The sequence below is a fragment of the Apteryx mantelli genome, chromosome 31 (genome assembly GCF_036417845.1).
Source record: "Apteryx mantelli isolate bAptMan1 chromosome 31, bAptMan1.hap1, whole genome shotgun sequence".
In the NCBI taxonomy this organism is placed as follows: Eukaryota; Metazoa; Chordata; class Aves; order Apterygiformes; family Apterygidae; genus Apteryx; species Apteryx mantelli.
This window is the reverse complement of record NC_090008.1, coordinates 1125535-1152913: the sequence shown is the minus strand read 5'-3', so window position 1 is coordinate 1152913 and position 27379 is coordinate 1125535. Positions and strand designations below refer to the sequence as shown.

Genomic DNA, 27379 nt, shown 5'->3' with positions numbered 1-27379 from the left:
ATATTCAAGATGTCAGGGTCAACTACATTTTGAAAGGTACTAAGTTACATGTTTTACTGTATCCAGTAACAAACATGATAAAGTAGAAGACAGCAAGGAACTGAACCTGGGAAGGTATCAGAGCAGAACTCAAAGGAAAAAAGGAGAGACGTGGAGCATGGAGAGAGACGCTGCACTGAACAGGATTTGTGAGTGCTCACGCAAAGCTATCACTCATCTGCTCACTGGCGAATCTGCATTTTTTTTCACTTGTACGTTATTCAGTGGATTTTCCTCTTGTGTTTAGCACGGCCCGCAGCTTCCACGGAGGTACCGGCTGTACCGGTAAGAGTAGGGGCTGCAGTACCCAGCCCCATAGGATCTTCCATAGCCGTACAGGCCCCCATAACCGAGAGCGCCCCCATAGCCATACAGACCCCCATAGCCCCCATAGCCATAACCCCCATAGCCATACAGACCCCCATAGCCCCCATAGCCATAGCCCCCATAGCCCAGGGAGCCATAGCCCCCATAGCCCCCAATGACTGGAATTCCGGAGGATCCCACAACTGAATCCTGGGGGAAGGAGCTGAGGATGGGACCGGGTAAGGTGACCACCACGGGAGGCGGCTGGATCACGGTCGTGGTGTCAGGGCACTGCCGGACGCACGGCTCATTGCAGCTGTCAGCGATGGGCTGGGGGCGGACGACGCCGCAGCTGGTGGGGCACAGGTCGTAGCAAGACATCTCGTGGGGATGGAAGTAAGTCCGCAGGACACACTGATGTGTAAATAAAAGGCAGGAGAAAGAGTTTAAAAGTTGCACAGGCAGACTAGAATAATGGCTTTATCCTTCAGTTCTTTATTTTCCTTCCTCCTCTTCAGTTTTATTCGTGTGACGCCTTTCCCTCTTGTAAAAACCAGCATTGCTGAGATTGCACGCCGTCCAGTCACCATTTTTATGGTCTCATTCCTAGTTTCTTACGCTTGGTTTCCTGTAAGAAGTAGCTCTTTGTTCTACCCTACTATCAGACACTGTAAAAATATTATCTACCACCTACTTTGCATATTACCTTCCACTGTACTTTGCAGCCCCTCTTACAATGTCTGTGTCAAAAAGGTGGTTTTATCTCTGATTTATGCTAGCAAAAATAAAGAAGACTAACCTGACAACCAGCAGAGCTCATGTGTTGAATTAATGGCTTGCTGGAAGAACAGCTCTGGCATACTGACTCGTAACATGCTTCCAGAAGCAATAACTAAATTCATGTTGCCAGTATGCTGAGCCTGCTATAAACACAGATTAAATGAGGCATTCCCTGCCCTGAAGTGCTTGCAAAGTAGCTTGAGAATCACAGGGTGGGTGAAAAGATTATTTGCCTGATTTTCCAGACGGAAAACTGGTACACTTAGACAATTAGGGCTAGGTTTCTACTAAAAATAAGTACACTGGGATCTGTGCTCTTCTGAAAGATTGTTGCTGTAGGATCTGATCCCACCTCAAAGAAAACCCATGGTAGAATTAAGACTCAGTACTTCACACACACTGTTTTTTTTTTTTTTAACTAGAACCAATGATATATTAGATTAGAATAGACTTCTGGAGGCCATGCAGTCCAACTCCCTGCTCGGAGCAAGACAGCATGAGACTTAGGTTAGTTTTCCCTAGTTCCACCTCTACATGCCAATATTTCCATACACGATACTTTTATATTACTCCTGGAGAGCTGTCCCCTCAACAAACACATACATATACTTAAACACATAATACCACAAATTTATATGCAAAATCCTTTAAAAACTCCTAGTGACTCGAAAAAGCTTTCTACTGATGTATTCAAAGTTGCTTAATAGATTTGATAGCTCATGTTTGTATTAGCAAGGAATGACCATTTTTGAAAATCCTGATTTTACCTTTTGAAACCTGAATACCTTGATGTCCAATACCAAATAAGAAAACCAAATGCACAGAGAAATAATTCAACATTATTAAGACTCTTAGAATACTTACAGTTGACTCCAACCTTAATTAAACTGGCAGAAGAGAGATACTTGGATTTTAGGAAAGAGAGCACATAAAATGACACTTACCCTTTTCACCAAGGAGAATAAGGCAAGCAAGGTGGAATGAAGAGCCTTGAGTGGGGAGAGCTTTTATACTGTTCCCCAGATCATGGGGATCACCCAAGCTACAATTCGTGCATGTGCATAATTGGGGCAAACCCCAAACTAATAGGACGCGTAGGTCCTCAAAGTTTTGCTGACTATTTGTTTATTTGTTGGTTCAAATTCACATGAACCATGACAGACGCGTTTCATCACAGAGGCCTCTTTCATCTCAAATTGTTAAACGTCATATTCATTCCTGTTATCATTCCATTCACATCCTTGGCGGTACAGCAGGAATTATGCTAACTCTTTTCCTTAGCTTCTCCATTATTAAGGCAATACGAGGTGGGTCACTGGGTGGCTCATCAGAATTGCTGTCACCTGATGTGCACAGCTCTTTCCATTAAATCCAGGCTGTCAGATACCTGCCGATGAAATGGAGTTCATCGGAACAACTTCTGGGGTCGTTGTTAGGAATCTTTATCATTTCCACTCTCAGCTACTTAACATGAGACTAATACAACACCCAAAGGAAACCAGTGAAAACTTCCTGTGGTCTTCAAAGGGTTTTCTGCGGTCTTTAAAGGGTTTTCTATTGTTTGGCTTTTGCTCCTGAGCACAACACTGGCCATTGTCTAATGAACAAGGCACTTTCCAAAGCAGCTCTTTCCTTCTTGGTCGTTCATTGAGCCCTAGATTATTCTTCCTGTCCTTTTCACAATCACAAGCAAATCCCTCGGACCAAGGTTCTAGGACCGTGACAGAAGGTCAACGGGACTTCAAGCAGAGAGCAGAGACAAAACCTCCTTTTGTGTTTTGCAGATTTTTCCAACAGGTGTCTCTCATTGTATTTCAATCCAGGTTGCAGTCTAGAGACAAAGTTATACTTACTTTTTCTGTTCTTAAGATTATAAAACACTTTATTTGCTAAACATGGGTCACCCACATCATCCAGTCTTCTGTTTCTTGATATAAAATTTTCAGGAATCCATCAATACTCTTTAGACCAGGCAATACTGAAGGCAATGGAGAAGGGAACATAGAAATGGAAGCCGAATGGTGACAACTTGCTAAAGCTATCTGGAGATGCGCCGTGATAGAGACCGAGCAATCATTTACCTGCATAAAGGCTGATTACTGGTAAAATTGGAACATTCTGAGAAAATAATGAAATCCTTTGTTTCTGTGAACTAATGTCGTGCAACTGAAAATGACAAAGCTACATTGATTATACAGCTTAGGAAATGCTACTTTTTTAAGTTTATATTTCATTTTATACTTCTATATTGAAGAAAACTGAGGATGCGCAAATATCTGGGATTCAGTCATGAAGGACACAAATGACCTTGACTTACATATTTTAATATGATGCCATTTCATAATTGCTAGGCACTGAAACGGTGCATTCATTTAGTCTAATTGTAAGAGTGCATTCCCAAATTATTAGTGGATAGTTTGTGGCATTTGAAAAGACTTGTTCCCTAGAAGCTTGGAAATATTATTGTCCGGGAAAAGCTCTAACCACCTCAAAGGCCAAAAACCCATCTCATAATTTAGAGACAATTTATGGCATGGAGTCTGCAGTGTTAAAATAATACATTGGTAAACAAGGGAAGAAGCTACCTTTGTTTCGCGTGATATGTTCCAAGTTCATAATTGTTCCCTATTTGCAGAAACTGCCAGCTCAGCCCAGTTTTGACTTGTGGCATGAAGCAACAGTGTATTACAGAAGGTCGTGAATTCCTCAGAATCAAAGTCAGTAATTCGAAGCACTTCTGTCAAATTTCTCTTTTCACACTCTATGATCCATTTGTACTGAAAAAGCTCAAGTTTCCTCAGGACTATTAACTATTCTCAAGTACCATTTATGCACTAACAGCATCAGACAAGCAATACCTGAAAAAATCTGTTTGGCTCATCACTATAGATCAGCACAATAATCTCATTGTAGCTTTATTTAGCTTAGAAACTCATTTCATGTCCATTCTAAAATAAAAATAAAAACACGCATGAAAATAAAGGCTTCTTCTCTGTCTCCTGTGTGAAATTGTGCAGACCTTTTCCCATGGATTTCTGATAGAGAATACAGCTGTCTGAGTGACTCATGGAAGGAGAAACTAATTCAGTTAAAATCTGTATAAAAAAGAGCTTTGAACACTTCAAAACTAAGGATTGAACTGTCTTTCTGCTCAAAACTGTACTTCATTTTTCATATACTCCCTATCTAGAAAGCTAGCTGCAGCAAGCCTCACAGGCGTCTGGAATTGCTGCTGCTCTTCGGAACTGAACTGTCCCCATTGCGGCTAGCATGAAATACCCTTGAAGATGTCATCAGCTCCAGAGGGTGCCGTGTCCCCCACCTGTGGGTGGGGAAGGTAAGCATGCAGAAACCATCTCCAACCTTCCTGCATATTGCATTGACAATCCTTAAATTCTGTCCTGGCAGATTGTAATGTGAATTATATGTACTTAAAAAAAAATCTTGTCCATGACAGCAGTTTGTGATTCCGATAAACGTATGAGATGCTCTCCAGGCGTTAAATTAATATGAGTGGAGCTGGCTTAATTTCTGTCCTAATTCCAAGGAAGTGACTGGAATGATGCCAGGTATTAATTTTCCCCAACCATACACAAGATGAAAGAATTCTCTGTAATCTAATATAATGTTTACGTCCTATTACAGAAGAATTTGAAAGGACTCATAAACCCTAACAATGAGCAAAGCAATTTCATCATCTCTACAGTTAACACGTGCTTGAAATTTGGGCGGGCAACCAGTTTTGATCTTACACCTCCAGGTGCTCTGATAAACTATAAAAGCTCTCCTCTCTCATAGCTCTTCCACACGCTTCCCTTGACTTCTTCGTGACTTGGGTAAGTCTGATTCTTCTCTATACCTACCAATGTATCTTTCTACTGCAGGTTTCAACTTCAGCTGACGTCCACCATCCATACTGTAGAGTGTTTCTGGGCTGCATTGGGACAGAGATTCCAAAGCTGGCTCTGGGTGGGCAGATACACCCATTTTGTTCATGGGACACTGTAGAGGTACTAGCTTGGTGTCAGAAACCCTGGGACATGCACAGTACTATCCTAACTGGAATGTATTTAACCTATTCCAAAGGTTTGCATACTGTGTGGTTCAACTTTTAGTAAGGGTGTCACCATCGCAGCTGATCATCCAACCTGAGATGAACAAGCTATGCAACTATTAAAGGTCTCTGTGTTTTCTTGGTACAGCAAATGCTCTTACTCTACTTTATGTTGTCAATTAATCCCATGTTCTTTCTCAGAACAATGCTGGGGACTTGCAAGACATAGCAGGTAGAGAAGAGAACTTAAAATATCATGTATTAAAGACAATTATTCAAGTATAAACATCCTTGGAGAAAATAGATAAATTTAGAGGAAAGGAACTAGACTGAATTCTTGGGTATACTGAGGAGATCTTGTTTGTCACAGGACTAGTCATTTGAAAAGAGATTTTTGAAAGATATCAGAGCCTAGAACGTTGACTTAAATTGAAAATTTTCCAGATTGTCTCAGTACAATGGCTGCCTAGCTGGGAACCAGGATAAGAAGTCTACCATCTGACCTTTAACTGTCTTGTCAAATTGCTTTGTGTGCAACCCAGACAGGGAACATCTCAATCCATGTACCTACAACTCTCAGCAAAATTGGAATGAGTGGGAAGGAGAAGCTACTGTTATTAAAATATTTATAATAAGTTACATCTCATCTAGACCCACTGAACTCAAATCCAAGTTTTCCTACTGAATGACCAAATGACTTTGGACAAAGTCAATTTGTCCTTCTGCCTCAGTTTTCAGTATTATATGTAGATATTTATCTAAATTCTTTGCAGGACCTTTTTGAGGGAAAATAATTTCAGAGCTAGATATAATGTTTCTCATGTGATTTTGTATGTATAGACACTGTTTTTTCAGAACTTTCAAAAGTTTACATTTAAAAAAAAAAGGGGATTATGAAGTAATAAGAGACCAAGTTTGCAAACTGGGCAATCCATCTATTTACCCAAAGTCCTATATTCTACTATTAGCTTAATGCAAAATGTTATAATTATTTTTTTCTTCAAGTCTTTCCTTTCTGTTTAATCTGCTCATTAGTGTGCCCTGCAGACTTACCTCCATCCCCACAAGATGTCTTGCTACGACCTGTGCCCCACCACCAGCTGCGGCATCGTTCGCCCCCAGCCCATCGCTGACAGCTGCAATGAGCCGTGCGTCCGGCAGTGCCCTGACACCACGACCGTGATCCAGCCGCCTCCCGTGGTGGTCACCCTCCCCGGCCCCATCCTCAGCTCCTTCCCCCAGGATTCAGTTGTGGGATCCTCTGGAATTCCAGTCATTGGGGGCTCTGGGGGCTATGGGGGCTATGGCTCCCTGGGCTATGGGGGCTATGGCTTTGGGGGCTATGGGGGCTATGGGGGCTATGGCTCCTTGGGCTATGGGGGCTATGGCTATGGGGGCTATGGCTATGGGGGCTCCCTGGGTTACAGGGGCCTGTATGGCTATGGAAGATCCTATGGGGCTGGATACTGCAGCCCTTACTCCCACCGGTACAGCAGGTACCTCCGTGGAAGCTGCGGGCCATGCTAAATCCTGCAGAAATCACCCCTGAGTGAGGAATAACCGGCAAATGAAAGATACAATCCTGATCCACAGCAGAGTTCCCCAAGAAGTACTGCAAAGTACTGATCGCTACGGTCCTACTGCAGTGGAGCTGGAAGTGCACAGCACATCTTTTAATTTCTTCATCTTCCACTTACATTCTTTTTGCTTTTTCCACCTGTGTGCGTAACTGATGGGGTAAAGTGTGTAACTTAAATTCTTGCAAAATGGCTCTTCAGCGTCCAACAGAAGAAGAGTTATGAAATGAACTGTCATCACTCTGCTGCTTATTCTTGCTAATTTGCAATGCTTTTTCTGCAAATGTTTAATTCTCATTAAAATGATTCTGCTTTGCATCAAAGAATTAGAATTTTGGATTTCATTTGTCCTGTTATGGATAAAAACTCTCAACTCTGTAGGCACTTAAGAAAGGGGGGCTGAAGGGAAAAACTCAAGTCCTTACACAGGATGAGGTTCAGACTTCAAAAACACAGCTGAAATAGCCCAGCCATCAATGAGGTCAATCCACCTTTGCTGTGCTCCATTTATTACTGGCATTTGTGAGCAGAAATCTTCCCTCCCCAACTGGGCTGGGTCACTGTAATAACATAGTGTTTAGAAGATAACTACACTGAACTCCTCTTCCCTAACAAGCCACTTGGACCTCTTCCCTCGTCTGAACAGGAGCTGCTCCCCTGGCTGTGGTGAAGCAGGATTCAAAGCAGATTATGGGTGAAGGGGTTGCAGCTGAGGTGCTCAGGTGGGAGTGATACTCCTGTGTGGGAAGGGATTTAGGGAGGTTAGGAGAAGTGGGCAAAGGGCATCAATGCATGGGGCTGCTGGGAGGGCAGACAGGAGGCTATGGGGTAGAGAAAGGAGACCTTCAGAGAAGAACAGGCTCTCTAAGAGACCTCTCAGGCGAGAAATATTGCCTGACCTTTGTCAGGAGAAGCTGGAAGTTGGAGCTGCAGAATAAGGGGGCTAAAAATGGCATTTTCTGTTGTGAAGGCTTCCTATGAAGACAAAGTGGGAAACCATGAGAAGCTGCATGTGCAGAGGTAGTGCAGTTCACTCTCTAGCTTAGGGTTGGAAAAACATATACAGACTTATGATGTCTTCTACCTTTTAAGCTCTCTAGGCACCATAGCTATATCCTGTCTATCCTAGATACCTTGGAAACTTTCCTTTCTTTCTTTCTTTAAGGTTTTGAGAAAAAAAAAGTTTCACTTTTCTGTAGACATTGTCACTGAGGACAGAGTTTCAGTATTTGGGTGATCACCTGAAGTTCAAAGAGATGAATCAAAACTTACCTGGAAGAACTTTTCACTAAATTCTAATTACATACTGTTTTTAGGAGGGACTTAAAACTTATTAATGCATTGTTTCATTCCTCTACCAATACAAATCTCTGGTCAGTGGATATACCACATTCAGCTTTCCAGGAAGCCAAATTTTCCAAAAGTGTTAAGAATACGTATGTGAAAAATGGGAAGAGGGAGAGCAGGACAAAGTCCTTCTGAGCTGAGGACTCACACTGCATTTATTCATTCACAATCTCTGATTTTCCTGTTATATTGAGCAGGGCATTTCTCTCTGTAGTGTAGACCTGTTACTGAAGAGGTATATAGGTGAGACTTTTCATCACACAAAAAGTTAGGATAAATACATGAGGAAAAAAACTCTCGAAAGTACAAATTAGATGCAGCAAACTTTTAATGATACTGAGAAAAGAATACATTTCCAGAGACTCCAAGAAGTATGAAACTGCTCTCGAAGCAGGTATACGTTCATAGATGACCTTTCTTCCTGTGTCTTAGATGTTGATTTGGAAAAATAGGAGCTATTTTGAACAATTTTATGTTACACATTTATCCCAGGCAGTTGGGAAATGTGAGGAGAGAAGCATTAGGTCAGAAACTGAAAGAAGAATTTAAAAGGAGAAATTTCATAGGGGCTGAAGGGGCACAGCTCCATGGTCTTGAATCAGAGCAGTGGAAGCTGAGAGCTCTTCAGCCCCAAACCCATTGCATCTCGCTTGCCAGTTATTCCTCACTCAGGGGTGATTCTGCAGGATTTAGCATGGCCCGCAGCTTCCACGGCGGTACCTGCTGTACCGGTAGGAGTAAGGGCTGCAGTATCCAGCCCCATAGGATCTTCCATAGCCATACAGGCCCCTGTAACCCAGGGAGCCCCCATAGCCATACAGACCCCCATAGCCCAGGGAGGACCCCCCATAGCCCCCATAGCCCAGGGAGCCAGAGCCCCCATAGCCCCAGGAGCCATAGCCCCCAGAGCCCCCATAGCCCCCAAAGCCATAGCCCCCAGAGCCCCCAATGACTGGAACTCCAGAGGATCCCACAACTGAATCCTGGGGGAAGGAGCTGAGGATGGGGCCGGGTAAGGTGACCACCACAGGAGGCGGCTGGATCACGGTCGTGGTGTCAGGGCACTGCCGGACGCACGGCTCATTGCAGCTGTCAGCGATGGGCTGGGGGCGGACGATGCCGCAGCTGGTGGTGGGGCACAGGTCATAGCAAGACATCTTGTGGGGATGGAGGTAAGTCTGCAAGACATGGTCATTTACATTGCTAATAAATATCAAATATTAGATTATGATGCTGAACAGTTAAACAGGTTATCAGTAATAAAGCCAGGAACTAAGTATGTCTTCTATGACAATATTCTTCCTTGCACTGGAATCTAGAGCCTGTTGACTTTAATATGGAGATGTCACATATTATTCAATTGTGCCTTCTGCTATTTGCAGTAAGGCTAATTTGTAAAGTATTACATTACAACCAGTTGATAGTTTCTACTTGATGAACTTGATCGTTTTCTTTTAAAAGCTCAACACATCTCTGTTGAGCACTGCTAAAATTATGGCCGTGTATATGAATGATTCTTTAGCTCCTAAAATGGTGAAGTAACTCTCTGCAGCATTAAAATGTTTTAAGTTTGGGATTTAGAACTGCTCAACATATCCCCAGTGCTCACTTCTATAGCCTGTCTTTACCAGGGCTCAGTATTGAATGAGAAAACCAACATTATTTCCAGAGAAAAAACAATTTAACAACACTGACAACCTGGCAGTACAGGGAGAGAACCTAACCCTAAGTTAAAATCAAGAGTTACTAACAAGAAGTTAAGTTTTCTGGAATTTGAAAGAAATCTGACTTACCCAATTCACCAAGGAGAGCAGGATGAGAGAAGTCGATAGAAAGCCTGAGTGGAGAGAGCTTTTATACAGCTCCTTAGATTGCCCGGGGGATGTTAGGCATCCTATGCATGAGCTCATAATTAGGTACCAACCCCAAATTGTAGGGCACGTAGCTCCTCAAAGTGCTGAAATTGTTTTTGCGTGTTACAGGCACTTCAAACCCACATATAGCGTGACATGTGCTTTCCACCTATCTCTGGGCTTTATGTGCAGAATGATTTTGTATTATTCCATTGCTTTATTTAAAATTATGGGAGGAACTTAGCTGACTCCACTGTTTAGGAGTCCTGGATAATTAAGATGATAGGAGGACTATCATTTCTTTTGTTTGGGTACAGGTCTTTCAGTTTAATAAATTCAGGCGGCAGTATACCTGGAGAAAAAATGGATTTTCTCTTAGGAGTTCAGATGAAGTTTGGAGACTTCATTCTGCTGGCTTAGCACTATTTTCAACTACTCAATGCAAGCAAATACAATAGTCAGAAAATCAGGGACATTTTTCAGTGGCTTTTGGAGGATTCTCTGCTAGTTGTCTTTCACTCCTGGGAACAGAGAAATATTTTGCTTGGCAGTTGCAAGTCCCTCTGGAAACTGATTTTTCTGAGTTGTTTCAACAAGCTTCACTTTCCTTTATATGTTATCATGTTTTCTCCTCCTATTGTTAAGAAAAGTACCATGTAAGCTAGGAGTAAGAGAAGCAAGTAAACCAGAAAGTGATAAGATGTGATTAGTGAAAAGAATTCTTGATGTGACACAGTGAAGATGGAACCCATTGTATTCTTTTTTTTTTTTTTTCTTAAAGACTTCAGTTAACATAAGTAGACTTCTCTTCCTGGACCAATGTACACTTGAATAAAAAGGGAGGTAGAGCTTATTTAAAGAAAATCAAAGAAATGAAGTTCCAAAAAGTGTTATAAACCATGAACTGATTATGGGAAAGACCTAAATAACCTTGACTTACCTATCTTAATGTGATAATCTTTCATAATAATGGGTGTACACATCCAGACATACTTTTTATATAATTATGAAACTGCATGTACAAGCTATTAATGGGTGTTTGCGAGACATTAGAAAATCCCTTTGAATGTTCTCGGAAATCACTGGGACAGCTTTATAGCTCAGAAAAATCTCCTAATGCATCTCAAGGGTTGGAAAAGCTCATCATTTAGAAATAATAGATGATAAGAAGATAACTATGTTGATGATTTAACCAACAGTAGTGCCATAAACAAAGAAAGAAGCCTCAGCAAAAGCCAGCCTTTGCTTTTCCCACTAGCTTCCCAGCTCATAATTGCTCTGTACTGAGAGATGCCCTCAGTCCCTTGCTGGCTGGAACATGTGGTTTCCCACAAGGTCAACCATAGAACAGGATCAAGGACTGCTGAGGAGCAAGCTGGGAATTAAGGGGTATCTCAGTAAAATGTGCTGCCTCGGACTTGAGGATCAAACGGAACTGAAAGGTTTGAGTATCCCTGAGGGTTTATGATTTTGGTTATTCACTGAGAATCTGTCCGCTTATCAGACTTGATGCCTAAAAGGTTGTGGTTTTATCTGTTCAATGTGCAAGTGAAATATGAGTTGCGGAAATCCTGACAACTGCAAACAGCCTTTGAATTAAGCAGAAGGTCTCGGCAGTTTCCATTGGTCAAGAGGAGCTTGTTCAATACATTTGCAGGCATGCCACAAGAAGGGCAGAGATGAAACACAGAAGATGAGCACACAGGACACCAATAAGTTTCACGTATTCTAAGACGAATCCATGTGAATTGTTAATGCTATTAGACTGTGGTTTAGTCAGTCTTTAACTCTGAAATCTCACTTCACAGCTGTCCTATTCCCCTGAAAAAGAAAGGCTTTATTTCTAATAGGATTAAGCCTGGACTTTCTCGTCTTCTACAAAAAAAAAACAGGTATCTGTGTATACAACAAATTTAGATGTTAATTCAATATACATTTTAATGGTGGCTACTTTGAGTTTTCCATCCCAAACATTACAAATATAAATATCCCTTACTTTGGAACCAAATTCAGCTTTAAGTTCTAGTTTGAAGGCTTAATAAAACCTGAAGAATGTTTAGGACATCTGCCACTATGTGTTGAGAGATGCTCCCAAAATAGTTTGATTCCAAGAGTACTGAAAAATCTCCATGGGTTCCTATATGATTTGTATCACATCTCAGACAGAAATAACCAAGCCAGCAGAAAACATTACATGCCTTCTGAGGATTTAATGATAAACTGTAATTTGTCTTTAAAAAGAGGGAAGCCCGATGTGAGGGACTTAGAAAGAAACACCTTACAGCAGGTTATTTCTGATAAATGCCTGAGAATCATTACCAATATAAGCCAGGAACAGACGATGTAAATATGTATAAGCTGCTTAACACAGGGTGCAACTCCAAAGAGGATAGAAAACTGATAGTAATTTCATGAATCATGTTTTAAGATGAAAGATGCATTAATTTCACCCATCAGTGTTTTAGATGAAAGAATTTTGTGATGTAACGAGCATGTTATGTTACATGATAATTGGAATCAAGTAATAAACAGAAAGCAAAACAATTTCATCACTTTACAGAGGTATCAATACAAAAAATGTGCTGTGTCAACTAATTAGATCCACATTCACAAAACCGGCTCTCATCCCCCAGGCAGTTGAGGGATTGTATAAAAGCTCTCTCTCCACTCAGAGTTCTTCCAAACTTCTTTCTCCACTCATTCTTCTTGGTGAATTGGTAAGTCCGATTCCACTTTTTGCAACTACTGGAATAGCTCTTTGCTATAAGCTTTAATCTAGGAGGGTTTTTTCCATTTGTGATCAGTGGGCAAAGTTTTAGGTGAAAAGATAAGGCTTTCCAAAATTGTTAAAGGTGTTAGCTCTTTTCCACATTTGAGACTGGCATTTACTTTCAAAGCAAGCTGGAAGTTTCTTTATATGGTAGAGAAGTAATTTTGTTATTTATTCACTTTCAGCAGCTAAAGAAATGATGTAGCTAATTCAGTATGGGTTTCTCTTTTCTGTTTGTTTATATGTGTAACTGAAAATAAACATTATGTCCAGATCACTTGAGGTTCTTGTATATTAGAGACATACAGTTATGAATGCTAGCAGAGATAAGGAACTGGACTATATGGAATAGGATATAGGAAATGAGAGCTGTTGAAAATACACTGTAATAGATTGATTTCACAAATAGAGAGGGGCATAGAAGGAATGAATAAGTTCACAGAGGAGGCACTGGATTTTCTGTGTAAACGGGGCAGAATCATTTGGAGTGAGATTTTTTTTTTTAAAAGAGCTCGGAGCACAGAATGAAAAATCTGTGCTGCTAAGCTAGTCCTAAACATCTCCGTGCACTGATTCCATGTTTGGAAACCAGGGATAATAATCTTTGCAATTTTCTTGGAGCAGTCTCATTAAACAAGTTAGTGAGTAAATCTGAACAGGGAATGCCTTATACTCCCTGTTCCCGCAAGGCTAGCCACAAAAGGGATCAGTGGGAAGGAAGAGTCAGTGTCATGAAATTATGCATAACAACACACTCCATCCTTGGGGAGTCCTAGTCCTTGCTGACGTGCTTACTCACCAAAGGATGTGAGCAACTAATTTTACCACTCTGCTACGTTTTTCAGTTCTAATGGCTATAGGTAAATCTGTATGCCTCAAAGCAGTCTTGTCTGAGGAAAGCCGGGGAACTATATAGCACTTTTAGGAATGTAAATAATGTGCTTAGTAAAATTGCTTCTGTGTGCTGCAGCTGACCTCCATCCCCACGAGATGTCTTGCTACGACCTGTGCCCCACCACCAGCTGCGGCGTCGTCCGCCCCCAGCCCATCGCTGACAGCTGCAATGAGCCGTGCGTCCGGCAGTGCCCTGACACCACGACCGTGATCCAGCCGCCTCCCGTGGTGGTCACCTTACCCGGCCCCATCCTCAGCTCCTTCCCCCAGGATTCAGTTGTGGGATCCTCTGGAGTTCCAGTCATTGGGGGCTCTGGGGGCTATGGCTTTGGGGGCTATGGGGGCTCTGGGGGCTATGGCTCCTGGGGCTATGGGGGCTCTGGCTCCCTGGGCTATGGGGGCTATGGGGGGTCCTCCCTGGGCTATGGGGGTCTGTATGGCTATGGGGGCTCCTCCCTGGGCTATGGGGGCTCCCTGGGTTACAGGGGCCTGTATGGCTATGGAAGATCCTATGGGGCTGGATACTGCAGCCCTTACTCCTACCGGTACAGCAGGTACCGCCGTGGAAGCTGCGGGACATGCTAAATCCTGCAGAATCACCCCTGAGTGAGGAATAATGGGCAAATGGGAGATACAGTCCTAATCCGCAACTGAACTCCTGGGTAAAGGGCAGAGCACCAAGAATTACCACTTAATACAGTGGAGTTAGAGGTGTTCAGCAAATCTTACATTCTCATTTCTCTTTTGCATTCCCCTCTCATTCCTTCTCATTTATGTTGCATCTCCTCCTCTGTGCACTGGGCAGTGTCTGGCTGTGTGACAGCAGCATCTCCCCCAGGGCATTTTCCCCTCCCTGCAACAGCCACCGCATGAGAGAAGCTTGAAGCAATTCCTTGCTGGAAGTGCGAGCTGACCAGCTGCCTGCTTTGGCCTTGTCCACCCTTTCATCCCATTGCAATAAAATGAGTCTGCAGCCAAAGCCTGCCTCTCTCGTTTCCCTTCCAATGTCCTCTGGGGCTCCAAGTCTGTCCCTCTGCACATGGCCCACACGATCGGGCAAGGACAGTCTCTCAGCCCCAGAAGAGCGAGGCTGAGCTCCCTTGCGCTCTGCTCTTGCCACTTGCATTGCCACCGCTCAACTCCCAGCGGCACTGCTGAGTGCAGGGTGCTCCCGTGCCTCAGGGACGTGGAGTGCCACGGCCCCTGCAGACCTGCAGCCTCCCCGGGCACAAGCGCTGCTGCCCAAGGGGCTTGGAGGGAGGCAGGGCCAACGCCCGGTGCTGCTTCCCCACCTTCGTCCCTCAGCTACTCTGCTCTGGCATGCAAAGCCAAGGCGATGCTTCCCCATCTGACCCCCGGCGACAGAGACCTCTGCACTCGGTACATCCCAGGCCTCTGAATATGAAAGGCTACCTGGGCTCCACTTTGTGTTACCCATCCAGTTGGATGGGGAAAAGGTCCTTCTGTTTGTAACGTGTGTCAGGGCTCATCTCCAGTCCTTGCTGGTGGTTAGTCATCTCTCCTGGTCATTTCCAAGGCAAATACTTGGAGGACACATCAAAATCAAGTAAAAATATGAAATTCTCTTATCCTACTTGAACAACCATGTCCTGCATCCAAAATTCCTGCATGGGAGTGGTGGGGTGGGGCTTATATTAGAGACCTATCTGCCCAGTTTTTCATCACTACCGAGGTGAAATTTTCTCCTTGGATCTCCCCTACACTAAATATTCTAGCAGCTGGACTTTAGTAGTTAGTTTGGGCGGGGGGGGGTTCTTTCTTTTCTGTAGTTAGAGTTTAGTATTGGCATTCCATTTATTTTTGCATCCTTGCAGTTGATGTACTAGAAATCACGGCACTGTGTTCCAGTCCAAAATAAAAAACCTGGCCTGAAGTTCTTTCAAAGTACATTCAGGAAAGAAACAATAGGAGGAAGAGAAACAATGGGAGACAATTTTTTAGATATGTATCTGATGAGCAAAGATCAAGCACTACCTCTTCTTTATTGTTAACTGCTGCTACAATAATTGTTGCCTCAGGGAAGTTGTGGCCAAGTCGGTATGTCGGCAGTGTGAAGTAAAAAGAAAAGGAACTGATACTTTACAGAGTCTTTTTTCTACATATTACTTCACCTGGATTCTTTCAAAGAAAACCTGGAGGCATAAATGTATCATTTCTTGCACTGAAGGAATGCTATGTCATTGAAAGTAAGAAGCTATGTCAGTGTTATAGAAATGTGAGACAGATTTTAAGATGTAATTTCATTGCCTCCAAATGTAACTAGGTATGCCAGATTGCCATGTGCTGGAAGTAGTAATGAGCTGAAATCAACAGTATTCTGACAATATACTTTAGTCAGGAATTTTGCTTTTCTTTTAAGAAGATACTAGATGAAAGCTGGTGCTGTTGCCCTGCACCTGCACGGCTCAGGGGCCTCTCTTCTGCTGAGCAAAGCCCTCTTTCCCCAGCATGGGCTCAGCTGAGGGCAGTTCCCGGGACAGTTTTACAAGAGAGGGATTTCTCTTCCTTTTTGCTTTTGCGCTGCTCCATACTCTCATGCACAGCCTCTAAGAGACGCAATCACAGCTGAACCGCTGAGCTCCAAATTCCAGCTTTTCCATTGATTCTCTTGACAAAACAGCGGCATGCAGCTGCCAGCTGGATGCATATTGTCTCAGGTGGCAAGTGCCTAGCCCAAGATAACAAGCCATGGTGAGAGCTATTAGTACCAGGCTAACATGATTACATAGCTTCTGTTTGGGTTGGATGCCTGTGCAGGGTGAGCTCATGTCTGATTGCAAAACAGTGTAGATGAAGATATAGATACTCATCCTATCAGCGTCTAATGTTATATGGGACTTATAGGCATGGAGGGAGGTTACTAGGCTGCTTACAAAAGGATTAGTCTTGGAATACCTCTAATTATCTGCTTGCATTGGCACATCATTTGGGAGTGCTCCATGTTACATGCAGATAATATACAGCTGAGTGACATTAAACAGAAGGGAATCAAAGACTGGAAAAACTAGATGTCTTAACAGATGGGAATAACAGTAATGGGAACATCTTTAGTAACACTGTGCAAAGCAATGCACCTGCTGACTATGGAGAATAAAGTCTGGTATAATATGGGGTATAATCAGAAAAAATGATGGAAGAGGAAATATTTTCAGGGTAGCCCTAAATGAGTGAGTGTACTGTACAGGGAGATTGCATGCTCTAGAGAGAATCTGTTGTAAATACAGAGTGCCAGAGAGTACTGGCAATATATCAGAACTTGTAAAAACAAGGCAAAGAGCATACCCAAATACACTTTTACTGAAGACTTGTCACTTTCTGTAAAAGATGGGGAGAATCCACGATATCTGAATGGAAGTAATCCCAAGTAAGTTAATACTTGATGTATCACAATATGCCGTAAAATAATATTGTGAGCTGGATCATGCTGACTAACACTGAGCAAAAGATGATCTTCCTTAATACATATCAGTATTTGACCCACAGAGAGTTACAAATTCCTTGAGAATGATAATGTAGCCAATCTCTTTAGTCTAAAGTTTGGGATAATGAGATGGTACCATCACTCCTTCTTCTGGAGTTACATGAACAGCAGTTAAGCAATCACCCTTTGATACTGGAACATTATGGTCTAATATATATATGTGTATATTCCTAATTGTGTATATGCATATTTCTTGAAAGAGATTGTGGAGACTGACTGCCCCACTACATATTCATTATTACCCTTATGTCCATGCATCACTCTTCTCAGCTAAGAAAAAGCTTTACCCTGTGCTGCGGACCTCTCGTGCTGGTGGCGAGAAGCAGCACCCCACACTCCCCTCCCCGCCTGCTGGCCAAGGCAGGGTCCTGGTTTGTCCCCTGGGCACATACCGGCCAAGCCCGCTTTCCCCTCCCACACATGGCTGGGCACCTGACCCTGCGGCTCTCGCGGACTCCGTGGATGGAAGGAGGGAGGGAGACACTCTCTGGATGCAGGAAAACTTTATTGTGCCCAGCAGGGCAGCAGAGCATTAGAGAGGGCGGGTTGCAAGGTGCAGGGAGGCTGGCTTGAGCGTGTTGGGCAGGAGGAAGGGGCGTCTTCTGCAGAGCAGGGCTTCTCCCACACAGTGCTCTTCTTGTCCTGAATGGCACCTCCTCAGCACTTGGCCCATTGGCCCCGCAGCCACTTGGAGGTCCCCCAGGGACAGGGAAGGCTGGGCAAGAGGCCCTGGCAGCAGCGGAGGAAAGCAAAGGAGGAGGGGGCAGAGAAGCGCCACGGGCACCTGGCACTCGCAGCTGCCCCGCGTTGGTCCGGGGCTGGCGATGCTCAGCGCTGCTTGGGCACCCCCCCTGCCCACAAGCTCAGCCATTCGTCAGTGGTGGTTGGGGTCCTGTGTGTGCTGGGGAGGGGGAGCACCGGGGGCCAGGTTTAGCAAGGCCCGCAGGTTCCCCACAGCTTCTTGCTGTAGCATGGCAAAGGGCAAGGGCTGCAGGAGGGCGAAGCGTAGGCTCTGCCAAAGGTGCAGAGGCCCCCCGAGCCAAGCGTGGCCCCGGCACCGTAGAGGCCCCCCAGCCCCAGAGAGCCGCCAAAGGCGGGTGCTCCGGAGGAGCCCACGACGGACTGCTGGGGGAAGGAGCTGAGGATGGGGCCGGGGAAGGTGACCACCACGGGCGGCGGCTGGATGAGGGCCGTCGAGTCGGGGCACTGCCGGGCACACAGCTCGTTGCAGCTGTCAGCGATGGGCTGCGGGCAGGCGATGCTGGTGGTGGTGGGGCACAGGTCGTAGCAAGACATCTTTCTGCAAGAGAGCTGAGCCTGAAACACACAGCCCCAAGGGCAGCTGCCGTGAGCAAGGAGATGTCCCGGGACACGAGGAAGCACGCAGGAGGCTGGCGCTGCAGCAGCAGGGGCAAGAGCTGTCCCCTTTCCCCAGCTGCACCACGCTCTCCCCGTTCCCCAGCCAGCTAGCCAGACCTCATGCCCCCACTCTCCACACCCTGCTCCGTTCCAGCCTGCTCCCCACCACCGGGAGCCCTGCCTTCCCCACGCACGGCCACACCAGCCCTCCCAGAAAGGCCCTGCGGACAGAGGCAGAGACACCGAGGCACATGACCTACCCTTTTCCTGAGCAGAGCGAGGCAGGAGAAGCAGGTAGCAGCACCCACGGAGGGACGAGCTTTTATGCAGGACCTCCAAGCACAGGGAGTTGCTTGGGGCACGTGGCCCTCCTCTGCTCACCCCCTGCCTCCTCCCTGCACAGGATGGGGCTGTTTTGCTGACGCTGTTTCCCCGTCAGCTGCAGCCCGTTGGATCAGCCCCTGCAATCACCCCACTCGGACACTTTCCAGCCTGTCACCTAATGGGCCCAATTAGCCATGGTGTCTTTTCATTATCTCCATGTGTAAGAGGGCATGCTCCATGGCAAAGACGAACTGCAAGCAGCCTTCATGCCATGAGTATTGCCAAAGTGAGGAGGTGCTGTTTTCCACCGTGGCGCTGTATCGGTGCCTTCTTTGGAGAGCGACACGGAAGGATGTTTTCCCCTGCGCTGCCCAGGAAGAAAGCCTTTTGAAATGCCTCCAGGAAGCCAGCGCCTGGCTGACGTACGCAATGTGGTGGTTATCTACAGAGGCGCCATGTTACGAAACACCCAAATCAAAGGCATCCACTCATGCTCTCCCGACTCAGCAAGATGCAGCGCTTGCAAGCCCAACGCGCTGCTGCTCCATTGCTCCTCACAAGCCGCCTCTGTGGCATGAGGGGAGGCAAAGCTCTCTCTCACCCTTTGCGGTTAATGGTGCAAGAAGCACGGACACTTGCGGCCCCTGTTGCCTGGGCCGAAGGCTAGCCCTGCGCCAGCCCCGACTGCCCCCGGCACCTGCCGGGGAGCCCCGTTGCTCTCAGATGATGCTCTCCAAAGCCTCGTCTTGGGGGGCTCGAGAGCTGCCAGCAGCTGCCAGCTGGGCCGGCCACGCTCGGGGCAGCGCCTCTCTGCTCCGAGCACACCGAGCTGCTGGCACGGGACGCAGGCATCTGCCCGTGGCTCAGCAGCGAGGCGGCCGGCAAGGAGCTGAATAAGCAGGGCCCTCTGCTTCCGCGTGCACCTCTAATGAGGGAGACGCGTGAGGTCATTGAGCCCAGGAAGCAGAAAGGGGAGAAAAGCCTTGCCAAGGCAGTGCGTTCCTGGGCAAGGGGATGCTGACTCACGGAGGGGCAAGGAGCCGGCAAGCCAAGTCAGCAGGCGGAGGAAGCACCGCCTGTGCAGATGGGTGCTGTGGCTGTGCAGTCGGAGGGGCTGTATAAAAGCTCTGCCTCCGCCAGGCTCTCCAGCCACTTCTCTTGACGCCTCCTCCTCCTCCTTGGGCAGCAGGGTAAGTGTGCAGGCACTTTGCCTCCTCTCCCCGCGCTCCCTCCGGCTCACCCTCCACTTTGCAAAGAGGCATTTGCTATTCCCTTGTCCTCTCTGCCCTCTTGCAGATCACCGTCCATCCCAGCAAGATGTCCTCCTACGACCTGTGCCCCACCACCACCAGCATCGCCTGCCCGCAGCCCATCGCCGACAGCTGCAACGAGCTGTGTGCCCGGCAGTGCCCCGACTCGACGGCCCTCATCCAGCCGCCGCCCGTGGTGGTCACCTTCCCCGGCCCCATCCTCAGCTCCTTCCCCCAGCAGTCCGTCGTGGGCTCCTCCGGAGCACCCGCCTTTGGCGGCTCCCTGGGGCTGGGGGGCCTCTACGGTGCCGGGGCCACGCTTGGCTCGGGGGGCCTCTGCACCTTTGGCAGAGCCTACGCTTCGCCCTCCTGCAGCCCTTGCCCTTTGCCACGTTACAGCAAGAAGCTGTGGGGAACCTGCGGGCCTTGCTAAACCTGGCCACCAAGCCACCACCTCAGGCATGCCTCCCATCTCCTCTCCTTCCTCAGCTCCTTCGACCTCCTCCTCATGCATCTCCTCCTCCATGCTCCAGGCAGTGGCCGGCTGTGTGACAGCAGCATCTCCCCCAGGGCATTTTCCTCTCCCTGCAACAGCCACCGCAGGAGAGAAGCTTGAAGCAATTCCTTGCTGGAAGTGCGAGCTGACCAGCTGCCTGCTTTGGCCTTGTCCACCCTTTCATCCCATTGCAATAAAATGAGTCTGCAGCCAAAGCCTGCCTCTCTCGTTTCCCTTCCAATGTCCTCTGGGGCTCCAAGTCTGTCCCTCTGCACATGGCCCACACGATCGGGCAAGGGCAGTCTCTCAGCCCCAGAAGAGCGAGGCTGAGCTCCCTTGCGCTCTGCTCTTGCCCCTTGCATTGCCGCCGCTCAGCTCCCAGCGGCACTGCTGAGTGCAGGGGGCTCCCGTGCCTCAGGGACGTGGAGTGCCACGGCCTCTGCAGACCTGCAGCCTCCCCGGGCACAAGCGCTGCTGCCCAAGGGGCTTGGAGGGAGGCAGGGCCAACGCCCGGTGCTGCTTCCCCACCTTCGTCCCTCAGCTACTCTGCTCTCTGCCCTGGCACGCAAAGCCAAGGCGATGCTTCCCCATCTGACCCCCGGCGGCAGAGACCTCTGCACGTGGTGCACCTCAGACCTTGGCTGGAGCTGTGGAAGTGCAGGGTATCAAACCTGGGACTGTAGTGCAGGCTCCTTCCAGGGGGCTCGGAGAGACCTTGTGCTCCTGCAAGAGCACGTACAAGGGTCTCAGCCAGCTAGTACCGTTCGCGTGGGCAGAACTCGCAGGATGCCAGAACGGTTGAGGTTGGAAGGGAGCTTTGGAGATCCTCTAGTCCAGCCCCCCTGCTCAAGCACGGCCACCTCAAGCAGCCTGCCCAAGACTGTGTCCGGACGGCTTTGGAACATGTCTCCAAGGAGGGAGACTCCACAGACTCTCTGGGCAAGCTGTTCCAGTGCTCAGGCACCCTCACAGGCAAGAAGCTTATTTCTACATTCTGACAGAATTTCCTGTGTTTCTGGCTGTGCCTATTGCCTCTTGTCCTGTCGGTGGGCACCATGGAAAAGAGTCTGGCTCTGCCTTCTTTACACCCGCCCTGCAGATATTTACGCTCAGTGATAAGATCACAGAATCACAGAATCACAGAATCGCTGAGGTTGGAAGGGACCTCTGGAGATCATCTAGTCCAACCCCCCTGCTCAACCAGGGTCACCTAGAGCACATTGCACAGGATTGCATCCAGGCGCGTTCTGAATATCTCCAGAGAAGGAGACTCCACCACCTCTCGGGGCAACCTGTTCCAGTGCTCTCTCACCCTCACAATGAAAAAGTTTTTCCTCATGTTCAGATGGAAGTGTCTGTGTTTCAGTTTGTGCCCATTGCCTCGCGTCCTGTCGCTGGGCACCACTGAAAAGAGTCTGGTCCCATCCTCTCGACACCCTCCCTTCAGATACTTGTACTCGTTGATAAGATCTCCTCTCAGCCTTCTCTTCTCCAAGCTAAACAGGCCAAGCTCCCTCAGCCTTTCCTCATAAGAGAGATGCTCCAGTCCCCTAATCATCTTTGTAGCCCTTCGCTGCACTTGCTCCAGTAGTGCCACATCCCTCTTGTCCTGGGGAGCCCAGAACTGGACGCAGTACTCCAGATGTGGCCTCACCAGGGCGGAGGAGAGGGGGAGAATCACCTCCCTCGACCTGCTGGCAACGCTCTTCCTGATGCACCCCAGCATACCATTGGCCTTCTTGGCCACAAGGGCACATTGCTGCCTCATGCTTAACTTGGTGTCCACCAGCACTCCCAGGTCCTTCTCCGCAGAGCTGCTTTCCAGCAGGTCAACCCCCAACCTGTACTGGTGACTGGGGTTATTCCTCCCCAGGTGCAGGACCCTGCACTTGCCTTTGTTGAACTTCACGAGGTTCCTCTCTGCCCACCTCTCCAGCCTGTCCAAGTCTCTTTGAATGGCAGCACAGCCCTCTGGCGTATCAGCCACTCCTCCCAGTTTTGTATCGTCAGCAAACTTGCTGAGGGTGCACTCTGTCCCTTCATCCAGGTCATTGATGAAGAAGTTGAACAAGACTGGACCCAGCACTGACCCCTGGGGGACACCGCTAGCTACAGGCCTCCAACTAGACTCTGGATCCCCCGTGAGCCTTCTCTTCTCCAAGCACAGCAGTCACAGCTCTCTCAGCCTTTCCTCCTATGAGAGATGCTCCAGTCCCATCTCCATCTCAGGGGCCCTTTGCTCGACTCACTCCAGGAGCTCCAGCTCTCTCTTGTCCGGGGAGGCCAACTGGCAGCCTTCCTGGCTTTCCAGCCCAGCAGCCCGCCCTCTCCCGCCACACAGCTGAGCTCTGATGCTTCCCGGCCAAGACCAAAGGCCTTCTGCCAGTGCTGAGGACCTCTCGTGCTGGTGGCGAGAAGCAGCACCCCACACTCCCCTCCCCGCCTGCTGGCCAAGGCAGGGTCCTGGTTTGTCCCCTGGGCACATACCGGCCAAGCCTGCTTTCCCCTCCCACACATGGCTGGGCACCTGACCCCCCAGCTCTCGTGGACTCCGTGGATGGAAGGAGGGAGGGAGACACTCTCTGGATGCAGGAAAACTTTATTGTGCCCAGCAGGGCAGCAGAGCGTTAGAGAGGGCAGGCTGCAAGGTGCAGGGAGGCTGGCTTGAGCGTGTTGGGCGGGAGGAAGGGGCGTCTTCTGCAGAGCAGGGCTTCTCCCACACAGTGCTCTTCTTGTCCTGAATGGCACCTCCTCAGCACTTGGCCCATTGGCCCCGCAGCCACTTGGAGGTCCCCCAGGGACAGGGAAGGCTGGGCAAGAGGCCCTGGCAGCAGCGGAGGAAAGCAAAGGAGGAGGGGGCAGAGAAGCGCCACGGGCACCTGGCACTCGCAGCTGCCCCGCGTTGGTCCGGGGCTGGCGATGCTCAGCGCTGCTTGGGCAGCCCCCTGCCCACAAGCTCAGCCATTCTTTGGTGGCGGTTGGGGTCCTGTGTGTGCTGGGGGGGGGGGGCCACCAGGGGCCGGGTTTAGCAAGGCCCGCAGGTTCCCCGCAGCTTCTTGCTGTAGCGCGGCAAAGGGCAAGGGCTGCAGGAGGGCGAAGCGTAGGCTCTGCCAAAGGTGCAGAGGCCCCCCGAGCCAAGCGTGGCCCCGGCACCGTAGAGGCCCCCCAGCCCCAGGGAGCCGCCAAAGGCGGGTGCTCCGGAGGAGCCCACGACGGACTGCTGGGGGAAGGAGCTGAGGATGGGGCCGGGGAAGGTGACCACCACGGGCGGCGGCTGGATGAGGGCCGTCGAGTCGGGGCACTGCCGGGCACACAGCTCGTTGCAGCTGTCGGCAATGGGCTGCGGGCAGGCGATGCTGGTGGTGGTGGGGCACAGGTCGTAGGAGGACATCTTGCTGGGATGGACGGTGATCTGCAAGAGGGCAGAGAGGACAAGGGAGTAGCAAATGCCTCTTTGCAAAGTGGAGGGTGAGCCGGAGGGAGCGCGGGGAGAGGAGGCAAAGTGCCTGCACACTTACCCTGCTGCCCAAGGAGGAGGAGGAGGCGTCAAGAGAAGTGGCTGGAGAGCCTGGCGGAGGCAGAGCTTTTATACAGCCCCTCCGACTGCACAGCCACAGCACCCATCTGCACAGGCGGTGCTTCCTCCGCCTGCTGACTTGGCTTGCCGGCTCCTTGCCCCTCCGTGAGTCAGCATCCCCTTGCCCAGGAACGCGCTGCCTTGGCAAGGCTTTTCTCCCCTTTCTGCTTCCTGGGCTCAATGACCTCACGCGTCTCCCTCATTAGAGGTGCACGCGGAAGCAGAGGGCCCTGCTTATTCAGCTCCTTGCCGGCCGCCTCGCTGCTGAGCCACGGGCAGATGCCTGCGTCCCGTGCCAGCAGCTCGGTGTGCTCGGAGCAGAGAGGCGCTGCCCCGAGCGTGGCCGGCCCAGCTGGCAGCTGCTGGCAGCTCTCGAGCCCCCCAAGACGAGGCTTTGGAGAGCATCATCTGAGAGCAACGGGGCTCCCCGGCAGGTGCCGGGGGCAGTCGGGGCTGGCGCAGGGCTAGCCTTCGGCCCAGGCAACAGGGGCCGCAAGTGTCCGTGCTTCTTGCACCATTAACCGCAAAGGGTGAGAGAGAGCTTTGCCTCCCCTCACGCCACAGAGGCGGCTTGTGAGGAGCAATGGAGCAGCAGCGCGTTGGGCTTGCAAGCGCTGCATCTTGCTGAGTCGGGAGAGCATGAGTGGATGCCTTTGATTTGGGTGTTTCGTAACATGGCGCCTCTGTAGATAACCACCACATTGCGTACGTCAGCCAGGCGCTGGCTTCCTGGAGGCATTTCAAAAGGCTTTCTTCCTGGGCAGCGCAGGGGAAAACATCCTTCCGTGTCGCTCTCCAAAGAAGGCACCGATACAGCGCCACGGTGGAAAACAGCACCTCCTCACTTTGGCAATACTCATGGCATGAAGGCTGCTTGCAGTTCGTCTTTGCCATGGAGCATGCCCTCTTACACATGGAGATAATGAAAAGACACCATGGCTAATTGGGCCCATTAGGTGACAGGCTGGAAAGTGTCCGAGTGGGGTGATTGCAGGGGCTGATCCAACGGGCTGCAGCTGACGGGGAAACAGCGTCAGCAAAACAGCCCCATCCTGTGCAGGGAGGAGGCAGGGGGTGAGCAGAGGAGGGCCACGTGCCCCAAGCACCTCCCCGTGCTTGGAGGTCCTGCATAAAAGCTCGTCCCTCCGTGGGTGCTGCTACCTGCTTCTCCTGCCTCGCTCTGCTCAGGAAAAGGGTAGGTCGTGTGCCTCGGTGTCTCTGCCTCTGTCCGCAGGGCCTTTCCGGGAGGGCTGGTGTGGCCGTGCATGGGGAAGGCAGGGCTCCCGGTGGTGGGGAGCAGGCTGGAACGGAGCAGGGTGTGGAGAGTGGGGGCATGAGGTCTGGCTAGCTGGCTGGGGAACGGGGAGAGTGTGGTGCAGCTGGGGAAAGGGGACAGCTCTTGCCCCTGCTGCTGCAGCGCCAGCCTCCTGCGTGCTTCCTCGTGTCCCGGGACATCTCCTTGCTCACGGCAGCTGCCCTTGGGGCTGTGTGTTTCAGGCTCAGCTCTCTTGCAGAAAGATGTCTTGCTACGACCTGTGCCCCACCACCACCAGCATCGCCTGCCCGCAGCCCATCGCCGACAGCTGCAACGAGCTGTGTGCCCGGCAGTGCCCCAACTCGATGGCCCTCATCCAGCCGCCGCCCGTGGTGGTCACCTTCCCCGGCCCCATCCTCAGCTCCTTCCCCCAGCAGTCCGTCGTGGGCTCCTCCGGAGCACCCGCCTTTGGCGGCTCCCTGGGGCTGGGGGGCCTCTACGGTGCCGGGGCCACGCTTGGCTCGGGGGGCCTCTGCACCTTTGGCAGAGCCTACGCTTCGCCCTCCTGCAGCCCTTGCCCTTTGCCACGTTACAGCAAGAAGCTGTGGGGAACCTGTGGGCCTTGCTAAACCTGGCCACCAAGCCACCACCTCAGGCATGCCTCCCATCTCCTCTCCTTCCTCAGCTCCTTCGACCTCCTCCTCATGCATCTCCTCCTCCATGCTCCAGGCAGTGGCCGGCTGTGTGACAGCAGCATCTCCCCCAGGGCATTTTCCTCTCCCTGCAACAGCCACCGCAGGAGAGAAGCTTGAAGCAATTCCTTGCTGGAAGTGCGAGCTGACCAGCTGCCTGCTTTGGCCTTGTCCACCCTTTCATCCCATTGCAATAAAATGAGTCTGCAGCCAAAGCCTGCCTCTCTCGTTTCCCTTCCAATGTCCTCTGGGGCTCCAAGTCTGTCCCTCTGCACGTGGCCCACACGATCGGGCAAGGGCAGTCTCTCAGCCCCAGAAGAGCGAGGCTGAGCTCCCTTGCGCTCTGCTCTTGCCACTTGCATTGCTGCCGCTCAGCTCCCAGCGGCACTGCTGAGTGCAGGGGGCTCCCGTGCCTCAGGGACGTGGAGTGCCACGGCCTCTGCAGACCTGCAGCCTCCCCGGGCACAAGCGCTGCTGCCCAAGGGGCTTGGAGGGAGGCAGGGCCAACGCCCGGTGCTGCTTCCCCACCTTCGTCCCTCAGCTACTCTGCTCTCTGCCCTGGCACGCAAAGCCAAGGCGATGCTTCCCCATCTGTCCCCCGGCGGCAGAGACCTCTGCACGTGGTGCACCTCAGACCTTGGCTGGAGCTGTGGAAGTGCAGGGTATCAAACCTGGGACTGTAGTGCAGGCTCCTTCCAGGGGGCTCGGAGAGACCTTGTGCTCCTGCAAGAGCACGTACAAGGGTCTCAGCCAGCTAGTACCGTTCGCGTGGGCAGAACTCGCAGGATGCCAGAACGGCTGAGGTTGGAAGGGAGCTTTGGAGATCCTCTAGTCCAGCCCCCCTGCTCAAGCACGGCCACCTCAAGCAGCCTGCCCAAGACTGTGTCCGGACGGCTTTGGAACATGTCTCCAAGGAGGGAGACTCCACAGACTCTCTGGGCAAGCTGTTCCAGTGCTCAGGCACCCTCACAGGCAAGAAGCTTATTTCTACATTCTGACAGAATTTCCTGTGTTTCTGGTTGTGCCTATTGCCTCTTGTCCTGTCAGTGGGCACCATGGAAAAGAGTGTGGCTCTGCCTTCTTTACACCCGCCCTGCAGATATTTACGTGCACTGATAAGATCACAGAATCACAGAATCACAGAATCACAGAATCGCTGAGGTTGGAAGGGACCTCTGGAGATCATCTAGTCCAACCCCCCTGCTCAACCAGGGTCACCTAGAGCACATTGCACAGGATTGCATCCAGGCGCGTTCTGAATATCTCCAGAGAAGGAGACTCCACCACCTCTCGGGGCAACCTGT

At 49.7% G+C, this 27379-nt stretch overlaps 8 protein-coding genes across 8 annotated transcripts; 4 read left to right on the top strand and 4 right to left on the bottom strand.

Moving 5' to 3' along the window:
- Positions 1-282: 282 nt before the first annotated feature.
- Positions 283-726, bottom strand: LOC106487909 (scale keratin-like). The gene has a single exon (XM_013946718.2). It carries the CDS (start codon positions 724-726, stop codon positions 283-285), a length of 444 nt encoding a protein of 147 aa, XP_013802172.2.
- Positions 727-6247: 5521 nt separating this feature from the next.
- On the top strand, positions 6248-6706 carry LOC106487908 (scale keratin-like). The gene has a single exon (XM_067313282.1). The coding sequence runs from the start codon at positions 6248-6250 to the stop codon at positions 6704-6706; it is 459 nt and encodes a 152-aa protein (XP_067169383.1).
- Positions 6707-8792: 2086 nt separating this feature from the next.
- LOC136994612 (scale keratin-like) lies at positions 8793-9260 on the bottom strand. The gene has a single exon (XM_067313293.1). The coding sequence runs from the start codon at positions 9258-9260 to the stop codon at positions 8793-8795; it is 468 nt and encodes a 155-aa protein (XP_067169394.1).
- Positions 9261-13716: 4456 nt separating this feature from the next.
- LOC106487900 (scale keratin-like) lies at positions 13717-14205 on the top strand. The gene has a single exon (XM_013946708.2). It carries the CDS (start codon positions 13717-13719, stop codon positions 14203-14205), a length of 489 nt encoding a protein of 162 aa, XP_013802162.2.
- A 3847-nt stretch (positions 14206-18052) lies between these two features.
- On the bottom strand, positions 18053-18418 carry LOC136994583 (scale keratin-like). Its single transcript, XM_067313131.1, has one exon. It carries the CDS (start codon positions 18416-18418, stop codon positions 18053-18055), a length of 366 nt encoding a protein of 121 aa, XP_067169232.1.
- A 658-nt stretch (positions 18419-19076) lies between these two features.
- Positions 19077-20488, top strand: LOC136994582 (scale keratin-like). Its single transcript, XM_067313130.1, has 2 exons — positions 19077-19091; positions 20102-20488. The coding sequence occupies exons 1-2, from the start codon at positions 19077-19079 to the stop codon at positions 20486-20488; spliced, it is 402 nt and encodes a 133-aa protein (XP_067169231.1).
- Positions 20489-23576: 3088 nt separating this feature from the next.
- On the bottom strand, positions 23577-24988 carry LOC136994581 (scale keratin-like). The gene is made up of 2 exons (XM_067313129.1): positions 24974-24988; positions 23577-23963 (listed from the first exon to the last, which is right to left on the bottom strand). Exons 1-2 carry the CDS (start codon positions 24986-24988, stop codon positions 23577-23579), a joined length of 402 nt encoding a protein of 133 aa, XP_067169230.1.
- A 658-nt stretch (positions 24989-25646) lies between these two features.
- On the top strand, positions 25647-26012 carry LOC136994580 (scale keratin-like). The gene has a single exon (XM_067313127.1). The coding sequence runs from the start codon at positions 25647-25649 to the stop codon at positions 26010-26012; it is 366 nt and encodes a 121-aa protein (XP_067169228.1).
- Positions 26013-27379: the final 1367 nt, after the last annotated feature.

Excerpts from the sequence above, each read along its gene's own strand:
- LOC106487900 (XM_013946708.2), top strand. The coding sequence starts at position 13,717 with ATGTCTTGCTACGACCTGTGCCCCACCACCAGCTGCGGCGTCGTCCGC.
- LOC136994612 (XM_067313293.1), bottom strand. The coding sequence starts at position 9,260 with ATGTCTTGCTATGACCTGTGCCCCACCACCAGCTGCGGCATCGTCCGC.
- LOC136994583 (XM_067313131.1), bottom strand. The coding sequence starts at position 18,418 with ATGTCTTGCTACGACCTGTGCCCCACCACCACCAGCATCGCCTGCCCG.
- LOC106487909 (XM_013946718.2), bottom strand. The coding sequence starts at position 726 with ATGTCTTGCTACGACCTGTGCCCCACCAGCTGCGGCGTCGTCCGCCCC.
- LOC136994580 (XM_067313127.1), top strand. The coding sequence starts at position 25,647 with ATGTCTTGCTACGACCTGTGCCCCACCACCACCAGCATCGCCTGCCCG.
- LOC106487908 (XM_067313282.1), top strand. The coding sequence starts at position 6,248 with ATGTCTTGCTACGACCTGTGCCCCACCACCAGCTGCGGCATCGTTCGC.